Source organism: Bison bison, unplaced genomic scaffold (genome assembly GCF_000754665.1).
Source record: "Bison bison bison isolate TAMUID 2011002044 unplaced genomic scaffold, Bison_UMD1.0 scf7180017864527, whole genome shotgun sequence".
NCBI lineage: Eukaryota > Metazoa > Chordata > Mammalia > Artiodactyla > Bovidae > Bison > Bison bison.
In genome coordinates this window covers 11707782-11731492 of record NW_011495078.1, presented here as the reverse complement: position 1 = coordinate 11731492, position 23711 = coordinate 11707782, and the positions used below count along the sequence as shown (strand labels likewise).

General features: G+C 43.5%; 1 protein-coding gene across 10 annotated transcripts in view; it reads right to left on the bottom strand.

Annotated features, from left to right (window-relative positions):
* Positions 1 to 23711, bottom strand: part of DOCK9 (dedicator of cytokinesis 9) — a 254190-nt gene that overhangs the window by 48831 nt on the left and 181648 nt on the right. For all 10 annotated transcript variants that reach the window (XM_010831496.1, XM_010831500.1, XM_010831501.1 and 7 more), the window contains exons 44-50: positions 23612 to 23711; positions 22022 to 22079; positions 20381 to 20487; positions 8025 to 8147; positions 7254 to 7367; positions 5533 to 5679; positions 2719 to 2929 (exon numbers count right to left, since the gene is read on the bottom strand). In XM_010831496.1, the coding sequence (XP_010829798.1) occupies positions 2719 to 2929; positions 5533 to 5679; positions 7254 to 7367; positions 8025 to 8147; positions 20381 to 20487; positions 22022 to 22079; positions 23612 to 23711 (860 nt within the window). The remainder of the gene's footprint in view (positions 1 to 2718; positions 2930 to 5532; positions 5680 to 7253; positions 7368 to 8024; positions 8148 to 20380; positions 20488 to 22021; positions 22080 to 23611) is intronic.

Sequence of the window (23711 nt, the reverse complement as noted above, 5' to 3'; positions counted from 1 at the left end):
TCAGTAGCATTTTTATAACCCCTTCTCTAAATCTTTGTTGCTACCAGTAGTTAAGCCTTGTGAAATTCTGAGATCTTTCAAGGCAGAAACTGCACCCTTTCTTGCTCTTTTGTTGCACTAAGAGCGACTGATCTGATCTGATCTGAACCTCAAAAGGCAAGGAGCTCAATGGTAGATGAGATTGTAGCAAAATGAAGTGCATTCCTTCCCCACCTGGGCATAATTTACCAGATCCTTTCACACAGGATGGACAGTATAACTTTGTTTTTACAGATGAAAAACTAAGGTGCAGAGAGGTTAAGTGACCTTCCCAAGGTCACACAGTGCGGATGTGATGGGGTCTGTGCTGCCCACACCTCCTCAGGGTGATTATTTCCTGAGTCGATTATTTCCTTTCTCTGTAGCAGCGTTACTCTTTGTCCCCTCTACTCAGGCGGGTACAGAGCTTTGCTCTGGTCTGTTATCTAATCTAAAATATTTCTGTGACAAAACGGGAAACTGGCTAGTGAAAACACCCCGTGGTAACTGTTTATGAATCAGCATGCTCCCTGAGTGGGATAATCATGATACAAATCCTGACCCTGACTCATCAGTGAGCTCGGTTTATTTAAATCAGCAGTTCTCCAACCTGAGCAGTGTCAGAAACACCTGGAAGGCTAAGTTAGCCACACCAGCTGGGCCCGGCCCCCAGCGTGCCACAAGTTCCCAGGTGTTGCTGACACCGCAAACAGGGAACAACCTTTGATAAGCCCTGATCTGAGGTTATCACTGCTGGAAAGATGAACATGGTAAGCTGGTAATTCTTGTAAAATGACTCCATCTAAAAAATGCAGTTATTTTGCTTAATAAGGATTTGCTACTGTGTCCATCAGAAAAACAATTCATCGCTCAGATGGTAAAGAATCTGCCTGCAATGCAGAAGATCTGGGTTCAATCCCTGGGTCAGGAAGATCCCCTGGAGAAGGGAACAGCTACCCACCCCAGTATTCTTGCCTGGAGAATTCCATGGACAGAGGAACCTGGCGGGCTACAGTCCATGGGGTCACAAGAGCCGGATATGACTGAGTGACTGACACTTTTACTTTCAATCTATGGGGAGGGGCTGATGTTTTTGAGGACAATATTGTTTGTGTTTTACAGGTCGTCTTATTCTTCTAAAAACAGGAGCAGAAGCTCCTTTTTAAAGAATGTAGGGTCGGGGAGGAAGGAGAGGGTGGGATGTATGGAGAGAGTAACATGGAAACTTATCTTACTATTTGTAAAATAAATAGTCAATGGGAATTTGCTGTATGACTCTCAGCGAACTCAAACCGGGGCTCTGTAACCACCTAGAAGGTGGGATAGGAAGGAGGTGGGAGGGAGGTTCAAGAGGGAGCGGTATGTATACCTATGGCTGATTCATGTTGATGTTTGGCAGAAACCAACACAATTCTGTAAAGCAATTATCCTTCAATTAAAAAATAAAATACCTTCGAGAATAAGAAAAAGAATGTAGGGTTTCGGGGGTTCTTTGCTGAATTTTAATTTTTATCTCAGTTCCCCCATAGGAAGAATAAAAAATCCTATGCAATATGCTGTCCTGAGCTATTTCATCATGAACCACACTCTTTCTCCTAACCGCTAAATCACACACCACGCAATTCACCCATTTAACGTGTATCGTCCCTGGCGAGGGTGGAACCTCACCCGAAGCTGCGCCATCCTCACAGAACTCTTTTCATTGATGGTTATAGTGCTCCCTGCTCCTGACCAGGAGGAACACTTGACATCAACCGCTGGACAAGGACTGGGTGCCTTCCTGGTTCGACTTAACTATGGCCGCTCTGAAAAATGTGCCTCAATAGCAGATACAGACAACGCGTGGCATTCTCAATAGCGTCCTCACAGATTTTTTTTTTTTTTAAGAAAGCCTTTTATTGCCTGTTAAAGGTTAAAGGTTGCCTGTCATTTGCTGACCCTAACCTAAGAGCGATGGTGACTCTTAGGTTACTCCCAAGACGACTCTATATGTGTCACACAGCATAGTTCTGGGGGGTGGGTGATCAGTGGCTACTAAGCGGTGCCAAAGGAGCCACTGAAACTCTTGCCACCACTGAGTGGGCAGCCTGTGAATGCGGTGGGCTTCCTGGTACTAGCAGCTGAGATTGTGCTGTCTTATTATTCTAAAAGCAAGAGCTGAGGCTGGCCAGCCACTCAGGGAGGAGGCGGGCCTCGTATCCCACTTGTTCCCGCCCCCTAGAGTCTCTGAGCAGGCTCAGGCTGGGACCTGTGAGGCACAGACGCTTCAGGGGTCTGTTCCCTTGATGTAGGTAGCCTCGGCACTGTGCACAGGGGTTCTCCACTCCCCGGGAGTGGGACATGTAGCTGGAGAGTCTGCCAACTGCCCGAAACAGCATGCCAGAGCGTTCTGGGAAGAAAATGGGCCCACTGGTTTCACCAGATTCTAAAAAGGGTAAGTGACGTGACATTGGACCTGACTTCTGGTCTGATGGAAGATACCCAACAGGTAAACAGAAAAATGTCCTTTGAGTTTTCAAAACCGAGCATGAGATACGTGTTAAACTGAAGCAGGTATGTAAGGAAAATTAACTAAGTTCCCAAGGCCCTTCCGGTTCTAGAAGCTTCTGGATCCCTTCTGAAGGCTCTTTCTCTCGCCCTCCATGCTGAGAGCTGGGTGTGGCTCTTACCGGAAGGGGTGGGGGGAGGGGGGAGCCGTACCTGTCAGGATGGTGCGCCGTTTGCACTGCTCCTCTACGCCCCCTTGCCGCTTCCCGCTCTGGGTGAAGGGCATCTCAAACATGAAGCGGCGAATGTTGTGGGATCTTTCGAACTCCGTTTTCCTTTCTTGCAGTTCTTTCTCATCAAAGAACGGGATCACGTGAGTCACCTGGATGTAGGCATACTTGGAATCCAGATCCTTGGGGTTGACCTTAAAATGAATAAAGGGAATGGAATACAGCTTCTGGTGTGTGAAGGACTCCTCCAATGCACGCTGAAGCGGTGTTTTCCCACTTTGTATGAGTAAAAGTTTTGGAGACTCAGAACGTTTGAAAAAAACAGTACAACAAATGCCACATACTCACCACTTAGAACAATTGCTAATACTTTGCTATTTGTTTATATATGTCTCCTTACACACACGTACAGGTAGATTTTTTTTTAGCTGAAGCATTTCAAAGTAAGTGGTTCACATCATGACACTTGAGCCAGCATCTCCTAAACATGAGGACAGTCTCCTCCATAACCACAATACATCATCATTTTGTTAACGTTACAAAATTAACACTAATCTCCTAATAGTACCCAGTATACCAAGTTTAGATGAAAAATTCTCAAATGTCCCAGAATGGTATTTTTGGCTATTTGTGTTTGAACCAGAATCTAATCAAACATTGCATTTTACATTTAGTCATGGGTCCTTAGTCTTGTTTAATCCAGACTATTCTTCTTCATGACATTGACTTTTAAAGACATCGTGCTCGTTTCATGTGGAATGACTCCCTATCTGGATTCCTCTGATTCTTTCCTAAGCTGTATTTTTACATATTTGGCTTAGAGAGAAAAATGTTTATTTTAGTAATAGTGTTTAAAGCCAAGCCCTCAAGTCATAATTAACCTGTAGATAGATTAGACATAAACACATGGATATGAATTAATTTAATACAAGTAATAGATGAATGCATGAGCATCTTGAGAGAAGTTGTTAGGTCAAAGACATAGCCTGATCCAGACAAAGGTTTTGGCTTCAGAGAAAAAGGCAAGTTGGAGTTGAGTGATTTGGTCTAGAAAGGAAGTAGGTCTTAATAAGGTTGTGTTGAGGTTTCTGGCTAAAAATGGACCCACAATGCATGTTTCTCCTCTTCCTTTGTACAGCTCTGTCACAAAGTATAGAATTAACTGGCAAGGACAAAAGAGAGGGCGGAAGAACAGCAGTGGGTGAGTTTAATGAATATCTGGAAGGCAGGTGCATGGGGGTTAAAGTTCTAATCCACATTCCCATGGAAGGGGCAACAAGGAGGAAGCCAGAGCACCCCACAGAAGCCTGCTGTGATGGACTGGACATCTGTGTTCCCCCAAAATTCTCATGTAGAAATCTTAACCTCTAATGTAATGGTATTGGGAGGTAGGAGATGATTAGGTCAGGAGGGTAGGGCCTTCATGAATGGGATTAGTACCCTTATACAAGGCCGTCACAGAGCTCCCTCAGCCCTTCTTCCACATGAGGACACAGCGATAAGTCTATGCACCAGTTAAAAGAATCTCACTCGGAAGACTGAGTCTGCTGGTGCCTTGACCTTGGACTTCCCAGGCTCTGTCCTGAATTGTGAGGAATAAATTTCTGTTGTTTGTGTGCTACCTGGTCTATGATATCTGTTACAGCAGCCTGAACAGACGGGCATCTGGAGAAGACTAGGCTTAGGGTGACCAGGGGAGGTATGGGTTGGTGAGTGGCCCAGAGTCTATGCCGGGTAGTGGCAGAACCCCAGGCTCCCTTCCCAAGTCCCCACCCCCAAGAAAAGAACAAGTTGTTCCTTGGAGAAACCGGTCTGGAAAGAGTCTAAGTGGGTTCGCCAGTCTCAGCAGAAAGTGGGGGCAAGGTACAGAGTAGGACGCAGGTGGAAGGGCAGGTGGAAGGCTGCAGGCTGAACGTGGGACCTTCACCCTTGCTCATCTCCTGCCTCCAGCATACAGAATTACCTCCTCCCTTGTCCCCTCCCTACCACCTGGGCAGGAGACTGCAAGATTCTCTGGAGAAAGGGAAGAGCCCCAAGCACATGAATTCCAGACACTGGGGATGCCTACGCAGGGCTCAGGACAAAATCATGAACTGAGGCTCCTCCAAAAGGATGAACTGAGAAAGAGGTCGAGCTTATTGCTGTTGGAAACTGAACAGGAGGGGCGTTTGTAAATGCAAAGAACAGGAGCTCCACTAGACCTGAGTTTCAGGAGGCAAGAGGATCTCATCTCTTGGGAGATGTCCTAAAGTTGGTGCAACACGTAAATACACAAGGAAAGTGTGGAGGTTCAGAAATGGTCCTCGTGTGAGGGCGACTCAGCAGAGGATAGCCTCTCGAAGGAGAAAATAAATCTCATTCCTACAGATGTGCTGGCTAGTTAGTTCCTTCCTTGGTCTGTCTGTCTGCTCATCCCTCCGTCCGTCCATTAGTCAATCAACCAGACATTGTGCTAAGTGCAATGAAAACGAGCAGCGACAGACAGAACATAGGACCCTACTCCGACGGAGTTTCTAAATAGCTGGACTAAAAATGGTATGTCCTTTCAGATATTAATTATTTTGTAAAAGAATATCTGTTTAAAGTTATGAAATAAAGGACTACTTCATGAAGGATATCAGGGAAGCACAGAAAGGTATTAGGGGAAAAAAAAATACACTTGTCACTCAAAGTCAACCATTCTTAACTTTTCCCTGCATCTTCTTTTTTTGACACACATTTATGAATATATATGATCAATCAAACATGAAAAAACAATATTACATTGCTATGATACATTTATAAGCATGGTCCATACCTTGCCAGAATCTTGTATCATCTTGACATTTTCAGCACCAAATTTATCTGAGTAAAGTTTGAGAAGTCTCTGAGAAATTTCTGACAGAGGTGTGAGTTTGGGCTCCTTGTAAATATACTCCTTTCCATCTTCATCTTCAAAGAACCCCTGTGACATAATGCACAATTAGAGCTGCCCCCAGACACAAGCCCAAGGCTGACCACAGGGAAGGAGTCTTTTGTTACAAGGGTTAACAACAACAAAAAAGGGAGTGATTCTAAAAACAAAATCGGGCTTTCCAAATAGGAAGGAAAATGATAATAATGTGAGGTCTGGGTGCGAAGATAAAGGAAAAACACGAAACTGCAAACTCATCCAAGAATGTGGTCATTAAGTGTTGAGTGAATGAGAAATTGGGGATTCAAGACCGTGTTCTCTCGGTGAAGTCGAATGATGGCACTCAAGCCTGTTTCACATTCCCAAGGAACAGAAGAACTCACTAAGACATGTCTCAGCAGCCGATGGGCTGGCCTCAGACACGCACACACACCCCTTCTCCTGACCTCTCCCATCTACACGGGATTGTACAGTATAAACAGAAGCATTCTGGCCTGGAGAGTAGGTTTGGCAAAAGTTATGTAAAGTTGGTGTAAATTCCATTTTGCCTCACTGATGAGAAAAATAGGAAAGGACGTCGCATAATATCAGAAAATATTTTTATAATCGCCAGTCATCACCTGTTTTAGCACCAGTCGGGTCTGAATACGACAAGGCTTAGAAAATTGCTTGGGAAGTGAAAAAGGTTGAAAACTAAAAAGCCCAAATTGGAGTTAATATTTGAAATAAATTTTTAAAAAAATATCTCTCCTCTAAAATAAAAGAGAGAAAATGGTGCAAAAAACACGGTATATAAAAGAAAAAAACGCAGGCTAACATGAGACAAAAAACACCCACATCAAACTCAGAAGTTTAGATGCAGTGACTCACTGTATTACTTGCTTTTTAAGCATTTACTGTAATTACCTCCACATCTGTTTCACTGTCTGTAAACTGGTATTGCTATAAAGTTATAAAAGACAATAAATAACAGGATAAATCAAAGGTTATATAAAGCTCATTGAAAACCACACACCCTAAATACATGTATTATAATTTATACTATTTAATCATGTTAGAGACTTGGAGGTTAAACTTTCAGTTAAATATAAATGAACCTCTTTATAAAGGGTTTCTGAAATATTACAACGGTAAACTACTTGCAAAGATATTATAAAAGATAAAGAGACGCACAGGGACAGAGGAAACCAGAAAGTCTTAATTTTGGTTTAAAACATGCAGTATAGATGTGTAAGGGAACAGGTGATTTATTTCTGTAAATGGAATAAAATGTTAATCTGTTTTTTTTTTTTTTTTGAGTGTGTAATGACTGGACAGATAGACATACAGACTTGAAAAGGAAACTTGCAAACCACACTGAGGTACCAAAGATGCCGCTAAGAATGTCTTATGGGAGGAGAACTTACCGCTGCCTTAAGAAAGTAATAAAGAAAAGACAGGAAGAAAGAAAAAAAAAAAAAAGCAGAAAGTTTACTACTGAGGAAGATAAGAACCATAGTAAACATGACAAATTCATCAAATTAGAATTTCTAGAAAATGGGAAATTTACAAAATACCACTTTATAGGGTCTAAACAAGAACAAAAAAGGACTGGGGATGCGCTAGAGGACTGGGAGGAGGCTCACCTGCCCGAAGAAGGCCACTCGGAAGTACGTGCCCAGGAGCCGGCGGCCGGAGTGCATGACCTCGGTCACCTTGCTGTAGGCTCGGTGCAGCGTGTCATATAGATGGGCCAGCCTCTGCAAGGAAGAACACAGCTCATTTCTTCCCATTTGCAGCTAGCAGAACTGATGTGAAACTAACAATGAAATGAGATCATGCAGGTGAAAACTCCTTGGACTTGAGTTAAAAAAAAAAAATCAAGAATGCGTTTTGACTGGACAACTGGTAGTGATCATTTCCAAGTGTTAGGTTTCCAACCCGAAGGGCCATCTGGCATACTGAGAACACATCGAATTCCCAGTGCAGTGAGTCAGTTCAGTCCTCTGATGCTGCTTGTAGTTTTTGCTTTTCCTACTCCATTCCTTAGCATGTGCTAAAGAGAAACTGGACGGCATCCCCAGCCCAGAAAGGCCAAAGGGTCACTCTTTTCCCCTATCAGTGAAGCAAGGGAGAGTTCTAAGAGAAGAGGCACCTGGGGATTTTAAAAGTCAGGATCCTGGCAACTTTATGCAAGTGGAGTGCCAGAATCCCCAACCCCCGTCCTTCAAGATTGGAGGTCTGGGTAGAGGTGTGGTATCTCGTGGCTCCGAGGGTGATGGCCTCCAGGGTCACGTGCAGGGGCAGAGACCACGTGCTCAAGTGGCCTGCTTGCGTGCTCTGCATGTAAGAATGTCTGGGGATGTGTGTCACTCCCCCATCCTCTGAAAAAGTTAACAAACAGACCACTTGGATACCTCGAAGTCCCTCCGCTTCTCGTAGATGGGGATGATGAGCTTATAGATGTCAGCGATCAGCTCGTAGCGCTCAGCCTTCCAGAGCCCGTCTGCACACTGTTCCAGGAGCTCCGTGAGCACGTCCTGATCAAAGAGAAGGAGAGAGTGTTACAGGGAAACCGACACTGTGCTCCTTGCAGAACGCATAAATGGTGAAGATGATTTCAAAATATGTAATATATTTTTAAAAATTATTTTACTTTATTCAACTTTTTTGGCTGCACGTGAGCATGTGGGATCTTACTTCCTAGACCAGGGATTGAACCCTTGCCCCCTGCAGTGGAAGTGCAGAGTCTTAACCACTGGACCACCAGGGAAGCCCCTCAAAATATGTAATATTTTTAGATACTAACTTCTACATTCATTTTTGCCATGAGCTACTTTCCAGTCATGTTTACAGACAGAAATTAAGGTTTCATTGTATGACTGTGGTAGTAGTTAACTGCATGGGAAAAAAAATGGAAATTGATAGCTTCACACAGGCTCTCAGTTTTTGTTCTTAGTTCTCATTTTCTAAATATGATTTAGATTTTTTTTTTCCTTTCTGAGGAACAATGACAATGCTGAGACATGGAGAGTCACTCAGCATGACTTCAACTTAAACATCTTAGAGGAATTTAGTGATGGAGTGTGGGAGGCACTGTGCCTGCCTCGCCAACATCCTTTTCCTTTCAAAATTCTTACCTACTGAATTTGGGCAGTCACCCTGCCTCCATTAAAGTCCTTGAACTTTAGAAGAAGCTAACACCATCTGCGACTCAAGAGCTGGACATGTGGCTCAGGTTTAAACTAACCAGTGTGAATTTATTTCCTGGCCAGTCATTGCTTTATCATGTGACCTAAATTGGCCAATCAGGGTGAATTTCAGGACCCATTTGGAATGTGGGACAGACACTGTCAGCAGAATGGACATAGGGAGGCGGCAGGTAGACTGGCTGGGGCTGGTGGCATCCCTGCCCTGGCCAGCCAGGGGCCTGTCTGCCATGGTAGCAGCGTGGAGGTCTCCTCCCTCCTTCCAAAGTGACTATCTTTTATCACTTTGTTAGACATTCAGGTTGATTTCTTCAATCTCTCTGTGAAATTTCCTAACCATCCCCAGTTTGAGAACCTCTGCTTTACCTTGAAATCGGGTAGCATGGATCTTCCAACTTCTTAAGAATTGTTTTGGCTATTCTGGTTCCTTTGATTTTCATATAAATTTTAGAACCCATTTGTCAATTCTACCAAAACTTCAGGTGGCAGTTTGATTGGGATTGCTTTGAATCTATAAATCAATTTAGGAAGAACTGATGTCTCAACAATACTGAGTCTCACGCCGCTGACTTAGGACTTCATTGATTTCTTTCATCAGTGTTTGGTAGTTTTTAGCATACAAATCAGAGAAGGCAATGGCAACCCACTCCAGTACTCTTGCCTGGAAAATCCCATGGACGGAGGAGCCTGGTAGGCTGCAGTCCATGGGGTCGCTAGGAGTCGGACATGACTGAGCGACTTCATTGTCACTTTTCACTTTCATGCATTGGAGAAGGAAATGGCAACCTGCTCCAGTGTTCTTGCCTGGAGAATCCCAGGGACGGGGGAGCCTGGTGGGCTGCCATCTATGGGGTCACACAGAGTCGGACACAACTGAAGCTACTTGGCGGCAGCAGCATACAAATCTCTACAGATTTATACCTACTTTTTCCAGGTTTTTAATGTTATTATAAACAGTACTGTTTTTAAATTTTGATTTTTTTTTTTTTTTTTTGTAGTAAAAGCCTTTGTTGAGTAAGATTTAAAGTCACCCGGCATATGTTTGTAGGAATTATACAAAGTGATTGTGGACAGCATGGTGCGACTATGGTGTAAGTATCTAAGTGTGAAGAAGGCTGGTTGAGTTTCGTATACTGATCTTCTATCCTACGATCTTGCTAAACTCAGTTTTAGTAACTTCTCTTGTAAATTCTTTTGGATTACTTATGTCACAAAAGACAATTACATCTTCTGTCAACATAGGCGATTTTATTTCTTTTCTTACTGCACTGACTAGAATCTGCAGCACAGTGTTGAACAGGAGTGGTAAAAGCAGATATTCTTGTCTTGTTCACAGTTTTAGGTGGAAAGTATTCAGTCCTTCACCATAAAGTATGATGTTAGCTGTAGGTTTTTTGTAGATAATCTTTTTCTTGAAGAAGTTCCTTTCTATTCCTAGGTTTCCCCCACCCCCTGCAAACTCATGAGTAGATATTGAATTTTTTCAAATGCTTTCTCTGCATCTATTGAGATGGTCATATGATTTTCCTTATTTGTTCTGTTAATATGGTGAATTATATTGATTGGCTTTCCAGGGCTGAACCAACGGTGCATTGTCAGGGTAAACCCTACTTAGTCACAATGTATTCCTCTTATTTGTCTATTGCTGGATTAGGTTTGTTAATATATTTTCAAGGCTTTTATAGTTGCCTGGTAACATGTGTGTATTCCCTATTATTCTGTACACGAATGGCAGGACCTGTGTGTTTCATTACCAACCTCATGTTTCATTATAGTCCTAATGGCTATGATTTATAGGTCCAAAGAAAATAAACATTTAAAAAGCAGTTTCGAATCAATTCACCAGAAAATATGATCTGACTTAAATAAACCATCTTTAAAACAAGACATTTAACTCCTATGTCATATTTACAACATACAAATCATAAAGCTCATCTGTGTGACTGAACTCTGTACCAAAGCGTATAAAGAGGTATACCAGTTGTCTCATACTTTTATTGTGGGTCTCATTAAGTGCAAACACTAAAGTCAGATATATGTAGTAATTATCCTAACAGCTACAAAGAAAAACATCAGTAAAGGTCCTAACACCATATCTGTTCATCCTGTATCTGTATTATGAAGATGCAAAGCCTCTCTCAGTTTTCTCTTAGTTTTGTCTCAGATCTTTTCCAGTGGACAATCTATCCAGGTTAAACATGGCAAACTTTTAGGATTCTTCTCATGCTTCTGATTATAAAAAGCTACATAAAAGAAAAGCGTAAAAATATAATCTATATAATATCAGTATCCTTATACTTACTTCACCATATTTATAAAACTGGGAAATGTAATAAAGGTCTAATCTAATTTGGGAGTTGTAAGGATCAAATAAAATTTTACTCATCAAAACGCTCTGAAAACCAAATGTTGTAAGTAAATAACAGACCAGTTAAACAAACTTCTCTTATTTCAATCATCACTTCTACTTTGTATTCATTTTTGAAATGAATCTTATTTCTACTGAGTAATGTAATATCCCACAGTGCCACATACATATTTGGTAGGCAAGAATTTCTTGGATGAGTGAATCAGTCTGCATTTTTACAATATTACTAACAGCTGTCCTTCGCTGTAAGGAAATGAGTTGAGTTCCTGTATCAAAGCCTTGCAATTTTTACATATCTTACATCACAGACATCACCACTGGGGATTTACTGAGCATCTTCATTCTCCTTGATGCTGTGGGACTATGGCAGAGGTGAATGAATTCTGAGAAGACCCAATTTCCCATCAGGAAATTTTGTACAACCAAGGTATTCTTCTGATAACGAAATAGACAAAGGCATGGGAAATTACCCATCTTAAAGCTATTCTCAGGTTTAACTTACAGACTAGTCATTTGGCCCCTTCTTTTCTCACTACTGGGCTTTGTTCAAACTATATACGGTCCACACTGTAGATGTAAATACATATAGTGATGACACCCGACTTACTGTGGATGGGATCAGAGAGACCTAAAGATTCTTAATTCTACACTACAGCAGTTACAGCAGCACAGTGAGACTCTAGAGTAACTTTAATGTAATCTCGTAGAAAACTGAAAATTCTTCTCAAAGAGTTATAAATGTTATAACCAGGCACAGTCACTACCACATCATTAACTTGATTCTTCGTTCATTCACCTACACATTTTACCAAGAATCTATTATGTGCAAGGCATTGTGCTTGACACTGGGTTTATAAGACGAGTCTATATAAATAAAATGTAGTTTCTGTAGTTTATAAAAGTGGCTCTGTAGATTTTTACCAAATGTGGAAGGCAGGTTGGGATAGTTTAGCAGGTGATGTGGTATACATGAAACTGGCTTTGAGGAGGAGGCCCCCAAACACACTCACGGGTTATCCTTCAGAGCAGCTAGAACTGATGGACTAGAGACTCATGACCACCAAATGGAAGAGATGTGACGTACATGTTCAGATACTGAGGACAGAGAAAAAACCCACAGTGATTTCAGAGATGTGCCAAACTGCACGTCAGAAGGGTGGCACTCTGAACTGAGAGCAGCAGGCACTTGCTGACTTTACAGTAGTCTGTGTGTCTCTGGGTGAGTCCTGGGGTGGCCATCAATCAAACGAAAAGAGCGCTTCCTGCTCTCATGGAGCTCAGAGTCTCTACGCAGACCCATAAAGAGATTGTAAAAGATGGTGGTGAGTGTGCTGATAAGGCTAAGCCCAGGGAACCAGGGATGCAGAGAGGAGCAGCAACCATCCAGTGACAGGGGAAGGGAGGGGCATGGAAGGTTGCTGAAAGGGACAACTGACAGAGTATTAACAACGATCAGGAGTTAGCGGGGTAAAGGTGAAAGGTGGGAATAGCCAGGAAGCGAGGAGACCTTTCAGGAGAGGGACCAGCACAGGTGGAGACGTGGGCGTGATGGCGGCGTGATCTGTGAGGGATTCTTAAGTAGGTTGAGGGGCTGGAGAATAAAATCTGAATCAGACAGTGCCAAGAGATGAGGCTGAGGAGGCGGAACGATTAAAAACCCTGATTAAATAGCCACCCTCAGGGTTTTAGTGTCTAACTCTTTGCGACTCCATGAACCATAACCCCTCAGGCTCCTCTGTCCATGGGATTCTCCAGGCAAGAATACTGGAGTGGGTAGCCTTTCCCTTCTCCAGGAGATCTTCCCAACCCAGGGACTGAACCAGGTCTCCCACATTGCAGGCGGATTCTTTACCACCTACCAGGGAAGCACCTTTCCACGTTAAAAATAAATTAATAGTTGAATAGAGATAATTTTTATGAGACATGAAAATGCACACAAACATAGATAAACTGCCCCAACCAGGAAGTATTCTATGAGGAAGATGTACCTTGATTCTAAAATGATGCTATATCTCGCCTCCTAAGGTATTTGTGTATAGCAGCCTTTAAAGTAAAGCAAACTTTAAATGGTTTGAGATTTAGTCACTTAATAAATATATATCAAATAGAGCATAAATATATATCAAATAGAGCTTATAAGTAATCTCCTGGGCCAAGTGCTCCTAACTGTGAGACTAAGATGTGAATACTACTTTTACTCATTTGTCAAACTAGAAACACATGGGAAGTTTAATAACAAGGACATCTGAATTCAAGCAGCGTATCAGTATGATGGGCAATTCATTTCATTATGGAAAAATCTGCCATTCAACCAGAGGAATGCCCCAGAATGGCTGGAAAACAGGAATGTTTGATAAAGTGAAGAGAGCCTAGTAAATAATTATGAAATAAGTATCACAATTTGATGGTGCATATCAACTTATATATGCTCCTGGACATTATTTTATCTTTGCTTCTGATCAGGAGGCATTTAGGATTTACATTTTATCAGTCTAAATATCACATTGTAAAAATGATAACGTATACCATAAAAAAGCAGAGTAGTTATAGATTTTACCTAATAATAAACTAAAAATGGCTTTTATTTTTAAAAAGGTTAGTCCTTCTCTCATAAGGGTAGAGTATCGATTACTGAGCATCAAAGTTTAATTTGGTAGACTTTATTTTTCTGGGCTCCAAAATCACTGCAGATGGTGACTGCAGCCATGAAATTAAAAGACACTTACTTCTTGGAAGGAAAAGTTATGACCAACCTAGATAGCGTATTAAAAAGCAGAGACGTTACTTTGTTACCAAAGGTCCGTCTAGTCAAGGCTATGATTTTTCCAGTGGTCATGTATGAGAGTTGGACTATCAAGAAAGCTGAGCGCTGAAGAATTGATGCTTTTGAACTGTGGTATTGGAGAAGACTCTTGAGAATCCCTTGGACTACAAGGAGATCCAACCAGTCCATCGAAAGGAGATCAGTGCTGGGTGCTCATTGGAAGGACTGATGTTGAAGCTGAAACTCCAATACTTTGGCCACCTGATGCGAAGAGCTGACTCATTGGAAAAGCCCCTGATGCTGGTAAAAATTGAGGGCAGGAGGAGAAGGGGACAACAGAGGATGAGATGGTTGGATGGCATCACTGACTCAATAATGGACATGGGTTTGGGTGGACTCCGGGAGTTGGTGATGGACAGGGAGGCCTGGCGTGCTGCGGTTCATGGGGTCGCAAAGAGTCGGACACGACTGAGCGACTGAACCGAACTGAATATCAACTCTACAACTAGATGTTTATGGTTGGTACATTAGGTTCTTTGAAATAACCAGCAATCACAGATAACTAAGTTTGAGAGACCATATATCAACACAAAATTACAAAGAGTAATAACAGCAAAGCCTTCATAGTAACTAAACATTGGGGCATATATGAACAATTTTCTCAACAGAAATTCCACATGTTAATTTACTTTGAATTCTCAGGAATCCCTTGAAAATCAGAACTAATACTGATAGTGGTCAGACAGCAGTGACCTTGAAAAGCGGTCATACAGAAAGTCTAACAGTTTCCCCCCTTGTTTAAAATCTAAATGCCAAGTTTTTTTTTCCCTAAATTATCAATACACTCAAAGAACTGTAAGTAATTAATGGTCAGGGGGAAGGATAAAAACCTTAATGAATTTTATGCATCTGGAAAGTACACATTTTATGATATTAGACTAGTCTTAAAAAGGTCTCTGTACACTAAGCTCATGAGCCATTCAGGAAGCTGTTTAAACTGGAGCTAGTCAGTTGTTTTTAGGTGTGGGCACCTGAGGGCAGCGAGGACCTATCTCTGGAAATGGCTAACGCTGAGCATGGGTGCGCGTGTGTGGGTGTGTGTGCATGCATGCTTGAAAATGCCTTATGAGCCTATGTATGTGCAGGGGATTTAAAATTTTTCAGTTAAATAATATTTGCTGTATCTTACAGTTGACTGATTTAATTTAACCTTTCCTATGAAGCTTGTTGTTGTTGCTCAGTTACTCAGTTGTGTCCGACTCCTTGCGACCTCATGGACAGTAGCATGCCAGGCTTCCCTGTCCTTCACTATCTCCCAGAGTTTGTTCAATTTCATGTCCATTGAGTCAGTGATGCCATTCCAACCACCTTATCCTTTGTGCCTTCTCCTCCTGCCTTCAGTCTTCCCCAGCATCAGGGTCTTTTCCGGTGAGTCAGCTCTTCACATCAGGTGGCCAAAGTATTGGAGCTTCCCTTCGCTAGCTGTCTTGATTATCTACCATTTGGGAATAACTGTCAGCACGTGACCTGACTTGGGCAATGGCCTACATCATGGCATCATTCATATTTCCACTGTATTATCATTTTCTCAAGATATAGCTCAAAATCCCTTGTATCAGAATAATCACCTGGGATGCTTGTTAAAAATACAGATTCCCAGGCACTACACTTACCCAACTGGATCTGGGGATGGGTGGGGATGGGGATTTGGATTTGTAACAGGAATCTAAGTAAGTTTTAAGCAAGCTAAAGCTCGAGGACTATCACACCAGGTGAAACTTCCTGAGGCAGGCACCCCTCTTATATGCCCCGGGTCAGCACATGGCACACAGCTAGTTATGGAACAAATCGACACACGTAGGTGCTAGACGTTTCCAGGCCACAGACAGCTGAGACGACTTTCAGTTCAGATTGTGGTTTAGGTTTAGATTCTCCTCAAAGGCAACAAAGCATCAGAAGTCGTGCCGTGTGCTAAGGGCAGCGGCTGCATCACGTCCACCTGTGTCTCCAGCACAAGGAAGCGTAGGAAATCCTTGCAGCGTGCAACAGGGCAGTATGTCCTGGTATGAGTCGAGGGAGAGCAGTCAGGTAAGTTCTGCGGGCCACGTTCCCTACTGCTACTGGCTTGGAGAATCCTTGTGAAAATGAAGATACACTATATAGCTTTCATGGTTCTAAGAGCAGTCTCGGTCACAGAAAAGTAGATCCTTAGTCCTTACAGGGTTACAAAGTCACTGAGCTTGGATGAGATGGAAACAGAGGAACCACAGAAGATGTTGTGTTGATAACTCTCTCTTGGGATCTTCTGTAGGTGTAAACATTTTATGCTTGTTGTTTCTGAATAAAGACCGTTTGGCTAATACAAAGCAGTAACCTGCCTGGTTGACCTCACATGCTTACTCTGTGAACAGTGACCGTTATTGGTCTGGGGAACAAAACTGGAGTGTGCCAAACAGTCGATCCTCATTATTCGCTCTGGTCATGTTCTATAAGGTCACCGCCAACACTGAATGTGTGAACACTGAACCCCCACTCCTCGGGGAAATATAGGGTTAGGCTCGGGTTATAAAATTTTGACAATCGATTAGTATATAAGCTTGTTTTGTGTGTTTCTGTTTAAAGACAGCTAATTTAGCACATACTGCTACTGTATGATTAACGCTGAACCCATGACCAAAAGTGCTGTTACTGCTGTCTGAACAGAGCTTGTCCAACAAGTCAGGCACATCCTGAGCTCAGGAACACCGGACAGCATTTTAGTTCCACACTCTGAGGCTGGGCTGTGACCCCTGTTTACAGCAGGAGCTAAACAAGGAGGCAGAGTGTTACTTGCTTGGCCTCATCTGGGAACTTGTGGGCTCTAAACTTGTTGCGGCTCTGTGCGGGTCCCCAGATGACTGCGAAAGCGCTTCAGCGCATGTTGATTTGGGGGCTTACAGAGCAATTGTAGCACCTGGGAGAGTAACCAGGGTGGACCGCATTTTCCATTTCCCCACTGCAGTCCCTCTTAGTCCCGCTTCTCCCTTGCTCTGTGCTGTGGGGGCCAACGCGCCAGGACCGCTGGCCTGCCTGCTGGACTCCTCGTCCACTGGCTGCTGGCTGGGCTCAGCCAGTGCCAGGCCAGCAGGAGACTGGTGGGCAGGAGGAGCGGGGGGTGGCTGTCCCTCCCTCCCCCCTTGCCCCTGTGCCAGGACTGAGCCCGGGCAGGGGACCCTCTCTCTGTGGTTTCTCTGTCCCCGCCCTTAGCCCACGGGTGGACGGTGGCAGGCCAGCTGCTGCCCACCTCCAGGGTTCTGCAGTGTTCCTCGATGGTTCCCCTAAACCTTGACCAAACTTCTGAAAACAGTCTCTTTGTTAGAGCTGCTTCCATTGCTGCGTGTGCAGTTTCCTTCTGGGACTCTGACTGTATGGGATAAAGAGGGAGGGTCTCGAGACGACACGGGGTTGTATGCAATTCAGACACCTCAGGAGACAGAATGCTTCCATCTGCATAGGCTCCGGTTTGTAAGACAAAATGCAAACAGGAATGGGCTGTTTCTCTTTAATCAAAAGCAGCTGGGAGGGAGTCTGCTCTTTGGGTCAGAGTCAGGCAGGACGGACTGCTACCAGTGAAAGCTCATCTGAGGCCTCCTGCCAGGAGAATCGCACATTTTTAGGTCGTGTCTCTAAAATCACATTGGAGAGCATCTTAGGCATTTATATGTATCCAACAATGCAGATTACAAGGGCAACGATTCTTATTAAGCTATTGTTCCACACCCATTCCCACCAGCTTTCCCCAAAACTCCTCTGGCAGAGATATTCGACTTTCCCTTTTTCTTGAAACCTTTTGAGGGCCAGGGCAAAAATGGTTACATGGCAATTTCCGTCGTTGTGACTTTTGGTACACACTGTTTTTTCACTGCTGGCTGTTTTCCATCTTAATGTGCAGGGCTCGCTTGGGACTTTACAACCCCCCAGGTCGCATCCTAATCATGACAGGTCGTTATGGACTATGGACCTTGTTAAAGATTTACCAGCTTTATGCTTTGAGGACAGGGTGGAAAATCTATATTCTGAAAAAGAGCTGATAAAGTTTTCCCCATCACATGTTTAGTCATTATTCAGAGTGGGTGCCATTCACAAATTTCCCCGATGAATCTGCCCTTGGTTTCATGGGGCTCACTCCCTAGGCTACTGCCTAGGCTCTGCTCCTGAGTCTCTTTCCAGCCTATGACTTAATCTGATGAGCCATCCTGATCTTCATTTTATCATCCCTGAGGACAGGTTATTCAGAACTGTTTAACTTTCAAATCTTTAGTTGTTCTTGGTATCGCTGTTGTCCTTATCGCGAATTCTAAACAAAAGTGCTGTGCTCCAGAGAACTGACTGGGCGACAAGGGACAAGGGTGGTTCTTCCAGGGAGCCGATGCATTCAGGCTTCTTTTCAGGGAAAAACCCAGTCAAGCTCTCCTTGAAGTGAAGAGTTCAGTGCCAAGAGCGTGCGGGCCTTGTTGCTGAGGGTCAGGCTCACACGTCAGAGTGAAAAATTTAAAACTATCATTGGTCCAGGCATGTCAAGGTGGAGAGACAGTTGAATGGTTAATACCATGTAATAAACAACTGGCTTTTTTTTCCCCCCTTCAGAATACTTAAGAGAACTTTACATATTTTGGCTAAAATTAATTTTTAAATATAAAGTCACTCAATATATTATCTTTCTTTCTCATGGTTACTTTTTAATTTAGGGAGTCATTTGAAACCACAGAATTTTTGATGGTGGTTCTTAAGCCTTTGAGGCTTAAGATCCTTTTATATATTATAAAAATCATGGAGAATTCTTTAAAAATAGGTGAGAACTTTTATGTACATGGGTGTTATCTCTCAATATTTACAATATTAGGAGTGAACACTGAAGAAATGTAAAAATATTTATGCATTTATTTTTTTATGCATTAATTTAATGCAACTCATAATAATAAACTGATTACATGTTAACAAAAATAATGTTTTTAATGGGAAAATTTTAAAAAACAATTAAGAGTGACACTGTTCTACATTTTTGCCACTCTAATGTCTGGCTTCATAGGAAAAGCCTGGATTCTGGCCTCTGCTTTTGCATTCAGTCTCTTCAATATATTATTCTGGATGATGCAGACAAAGAAAATCCAGCTTCAAGGAGACAGGTGGAAAAGGAAGGACCTCAAAGACTTCCTGAAAGGTTACTGGGGACCCCAGGGGCCTCGGGGCCTCACTTTAAGAGCTTCTGATTCATGGATGGTCAGTGTCATGGAGGATGCTTGCTCATGGGCCCTGCTTACTGGCATGAACATGATCAAAAGTCCTGATATTAAGTAGGACCTCCAGTCATCAAAAACAATTACAACAGAGGCGGAAGATGTTTACTCCTTTCTCTGTTCTTTCTCTCCACGTGAAGAAATAGACCACTTTATTTTTCCTTAAAAGAAGGGCATGATTAAAAAGCTTTCTCCCGACTGTTTCATTTTGCTTTAAAGTTGAGAGGAGGCAGGCACACGTGAAAAGCTCTTCTGGCAGACACTCATGGAAGAAGAAATCAGGGAACGTAGCAGAAAACTGGCTTTTTTTCAGATACCTAGCTTTATTTCAAAACTGTCTACTCACGGAGAAGTGGCTGCAAGGTGACCCTGCTTTGGCAAGGAACTTGCAGAAATTGCTACAGTGATCTAAAGTCAAATGTTTTGGTCTCTCTGAGGGGTGGGACAGGGTGGTCTTATCTACTCATGATGCTCAGGCCCTGGGGGCAGCACTCAAGCAGAAGCAGGGATCCAAGGATGTGGACAGGGGCTGCTCTGCCCCCAAGCCCAGGCTGGCCTCTCGTGGCCTTGCATGACTGGGGACACTGATTGAAAAGTCAGATTAAAACAGATAAATAAACCCCATAAAACAGAGAAATTAATTGCTGAAAAGAATGAGAAACCTTATGGTTCAAAACAGTGTACCTTTTACCACGAGAGTTTAAGCTCTCAGTCTTACATCACTACTAACCAGCTTGGCAAACTCTCTGGGCTTCCCTTGTGGCTTAGTGGTAAAGGATCTGCCTGCCAATGCAGGACTCGTGGGTTCAATCCCTGGGTCAGGAAGATCCCTTGGAGAAGGAAATGGCAACCTCCTCTAGTATTCTTGCCTGGGAAATCCCATGAGGAGCCTGGCAGGCTACAGACCATGGGGTTGCAAAAGAGCTGGACACGACTGAGAGACTCAACAACAACAAACTCTCTCCAGAGGAGAGGAGGAGTTCCAAGAAAGGGGCCTGGCAGGAGCTTGTGCCCGTGTTCTGGAGAATTATCTTAGTCAGAGCAAAGTGTGTGCACAGCGGCTGCAGAGAGTAAACCCTGGTTTGGGGGCAGGGGTGGGGAATGGCAGCACCCGAGACTCTCGGTGACCCGAGCTCCCATGGGCTGCGGTCCTCACCTCGTTGAAGTGGACATCCTGCATGCCGACGTCTTCCATCATGGAGGCCTCCTCATCGATGTTCGGGGTGATGACCCTGAAGGCTGTGCATCCTTGTCTAAACATGCCTAGAATTGAGAGAGCAGGAGACAGGTGGAGTTATCAGCTGAAGGTGGATGAGCCGTGAGGGTGCTTCCTGCCCTGGTTTGTCTCTGGGCTGAATGAAAACCAATCTAGAAATCTTATGTCTCATGCCAGCTTTGCCACAGGGAACCTTGGGGCCACCGGGCACTTGCCTTCATTCGCTTCCTCATATTTGACCCCCACTGCCCTCCATTTGTTTCTTTTTCTCATCCATTTAAAAAATTTATTTATTTATTTGGCTGTGCTGGGTCTTAGTTGCGGCACATGGATACTGGAGTAGGTTGCCGTTTCCTTCTCCAGGGGATCTTCCTGACCCAGGGATCGAACCCGGGGGCCCCTGCCTTGGGAGCACAGAGTCTTAGCCACTGGACCACCAGGGAAGTCCTTTCTCATCCCTTTTCATTTTTCACCCACCTTTATTAAACCGTATGTAATCCTTAAATAAATTGAAATAGGCACTGAGTCAAATTAACAGCAAAATACAGTAACAACAATAGTTTGATAAGATGACCCATGCTCAGATACCAAGAAAACTGAAGGAACCAAAGCCAGTCAGAGAAACAGGCTCAGAAACAACTCTGTTTCTTTCCAGCTGTCATGTCACCCCCTTCGCTGGGGGTGACCCAGAACTCGGAGAGAACTCGCCCTGCTGCTGCAGGAAGCGGTCCGCCAAGAGGTAACAGGGCGGCCTCAGTGGCTTGACGTTATTCCTTACACAGAGCAGGGTTCAGCCAGACCTGGCGCAGCTGTGCCCCAGTACACACGGGAACACAGCCAGCTTTTCTGAAAGCCCCGTGTTCTCGATTGGGAAGTGGAGATGAGCAATGGGTGTTTGACCAGAGGGGCCATGAGAGGATTCACAGCCTGCTGATATGGAAACCAGCCCTTACACACAGGGGGGCGGCGCACACTCCCACCCGCCCCTTCCATGCGGAGGCGAGGTCCCAGCCTGCGCGCTGCCTCCTCGCACGACAGAGCCAACCCGGCTGTGCTCCAGAAAATGCTATCTGATGACCTGCTACAGCTGCCGTGTGATGGATAAACAGTTCCAGGGAACTATCTTCAGGGAAAATAAAATCTCTCCAGCTGGAGACCAGCCAGCCAGTCAAAGACCAGAGGCAAAGCTCATTAACTAGTTTTTGCAAGATGGAGTTATTAGCAAGAGGTTATATGACAACACGCCACCTACTTTTGTTTTGCATTTTTGCAGTGCCTACCGAGTCAAGTAAATGTCACATCAGCGAATTAAAAAAAACAATGAGTAAGTATAGAAGGAAATGGCAACCCACTCCAGCATTCTATTCTTCCCTGGGAAATCCCACGGACAGAGGAGCCTGGCAGGCTCCATGGAGTTGCAAAGAGTCAAACATGACTAAGTGACTAAACAACAACAACACAGTGTACACACACACACACACACACAGCCTCCACCTCAAATCTTTCTGAATGGCTCTCGCTTGTCTTTGCTGCTTTGTAAAATTTTACAATTGTTTCACAAAACACAGAATCATTTCTTACCTTTCCGTGTGAGATATTCTGCCACCAGGGCTGTGACATGGACATAGCACATTGCTGCCTATAGTAAAAGACACATGCTTCAGAATCACCTGTTACAATGCACAAAGCTCACCATCAGAAACCTAATGACTGTGTGTACTTATGTTAGATCTCAGGGCATCAGCTAGTGTTCCTAATGGCTGACATCTTACCTATAGAAAAAAGTGGGACAATTCATACAAATTGAAATTATGAAACTATGAATTCAGATGAATGGCAACAAGCTTGGTAAGGCCCATTTCTATCTAGAATTATTTAACCTTTATTAAAGATAAAAGATTTTTAAAAAGCATTTTATCTTACTATATCTAAAATTTTGGCATTATTTCTCTTAAAGGGAAAAGACGATCCCTTGAAGAAAAGGCATGTGCATTCCTATATTCAGAGAGAACTGCTCAAACTTCAGGGGCTAATATATTTTTCTGTCAACCTAAAAAACAATGAAGTTATACATTTTTTCCAAAAATAGAATTCTAAATGAAAGTAATGTAATGTCCAATGGATAACATTATAAACACCTTTAAAATGTAAGAAAAAACAAAAATAAATTCTTTTAACCGAATTGCCATGGTTTATAAAACATCAAACATAGCTGTTAGAAATGAACCTACTGTAAGGTTCTAATGCCTAAGCCCTGGTTCTCATCAGAATGGTAGAAAAATTACTGCTACTAACAAGTGCATAATTCATTTTTATTATGGCTAATGGATATTTTAGATTAAACTTCTGATCAAACAGAATGGACTCTGAATAATCAAAAAGTAAGAATTGCTACATACACTTTTCAGATATAGGATACAATTTCACTAATTCAAGCAATTAGCATGTTTAAAAGTAAAAGCATATTTCTTTGGTTGTTCTCCTGATCATACCTAAATGCCACGGGCGTGAACCCTGAGCAGAGTTTTTGTGGGAACATGAAGAGAACCCGCCTTACAGCCCATCATTGTCCTTAACTGCCCCATTTTACAGATGATGTCACTGAGACACAGCAGGGTTAAGAACAGGCTCAGTGTCACCGAATTAGTCAATGTTGGATCTGGGAGCCAGTCTCCTCGAAGTCCACACACCCCACCTCCACACCTGCCATGCTGTCGCTCACTGAACCATGGCTCTGCACCCGGGGCGGCTCTGACCCCTGCTGCGTTCACAGACAAAACCACTGCCTCGAAGAGGAAAAGGCCATGCCCTGGCTGACTTCTGTATCAGGAAAATCTCACTTTACCATAAAATAGTTGCATTTTAGATCAGGAGAGGATTCTGATGCAGAAGCCGAACGCATCTGCACTAACGGGCACATGTGTGAGCACGGGTGTCTTCTAAGAGCTCACAAACAACGCTCCTGGGACAGAGAAAGCCCCTTACGATATTCCAAACTGGAAAACTGCTAAATGACTATGAAGGAGCTCTGAGCCCGACACTGAAGTATCACATGGTTTTAGCTGGCTTCTTGGAATTACTGGGAAGTTTCTCTCATAATCAGCTTCTTTCAGTGAGTGGGGCATAACTCGTTTTCTCAAAAAGCCTGGACAGACAGGCGCGTGGGGCTACCTCCGACAGGTCCCCGTTCTTCACGTGGATCCGAGCCATGCTGTCCAGCCACGTCTTCCGGAGCTCGGGGGTGCTGGCGTAGGACTTGGCCAGGCTGTAC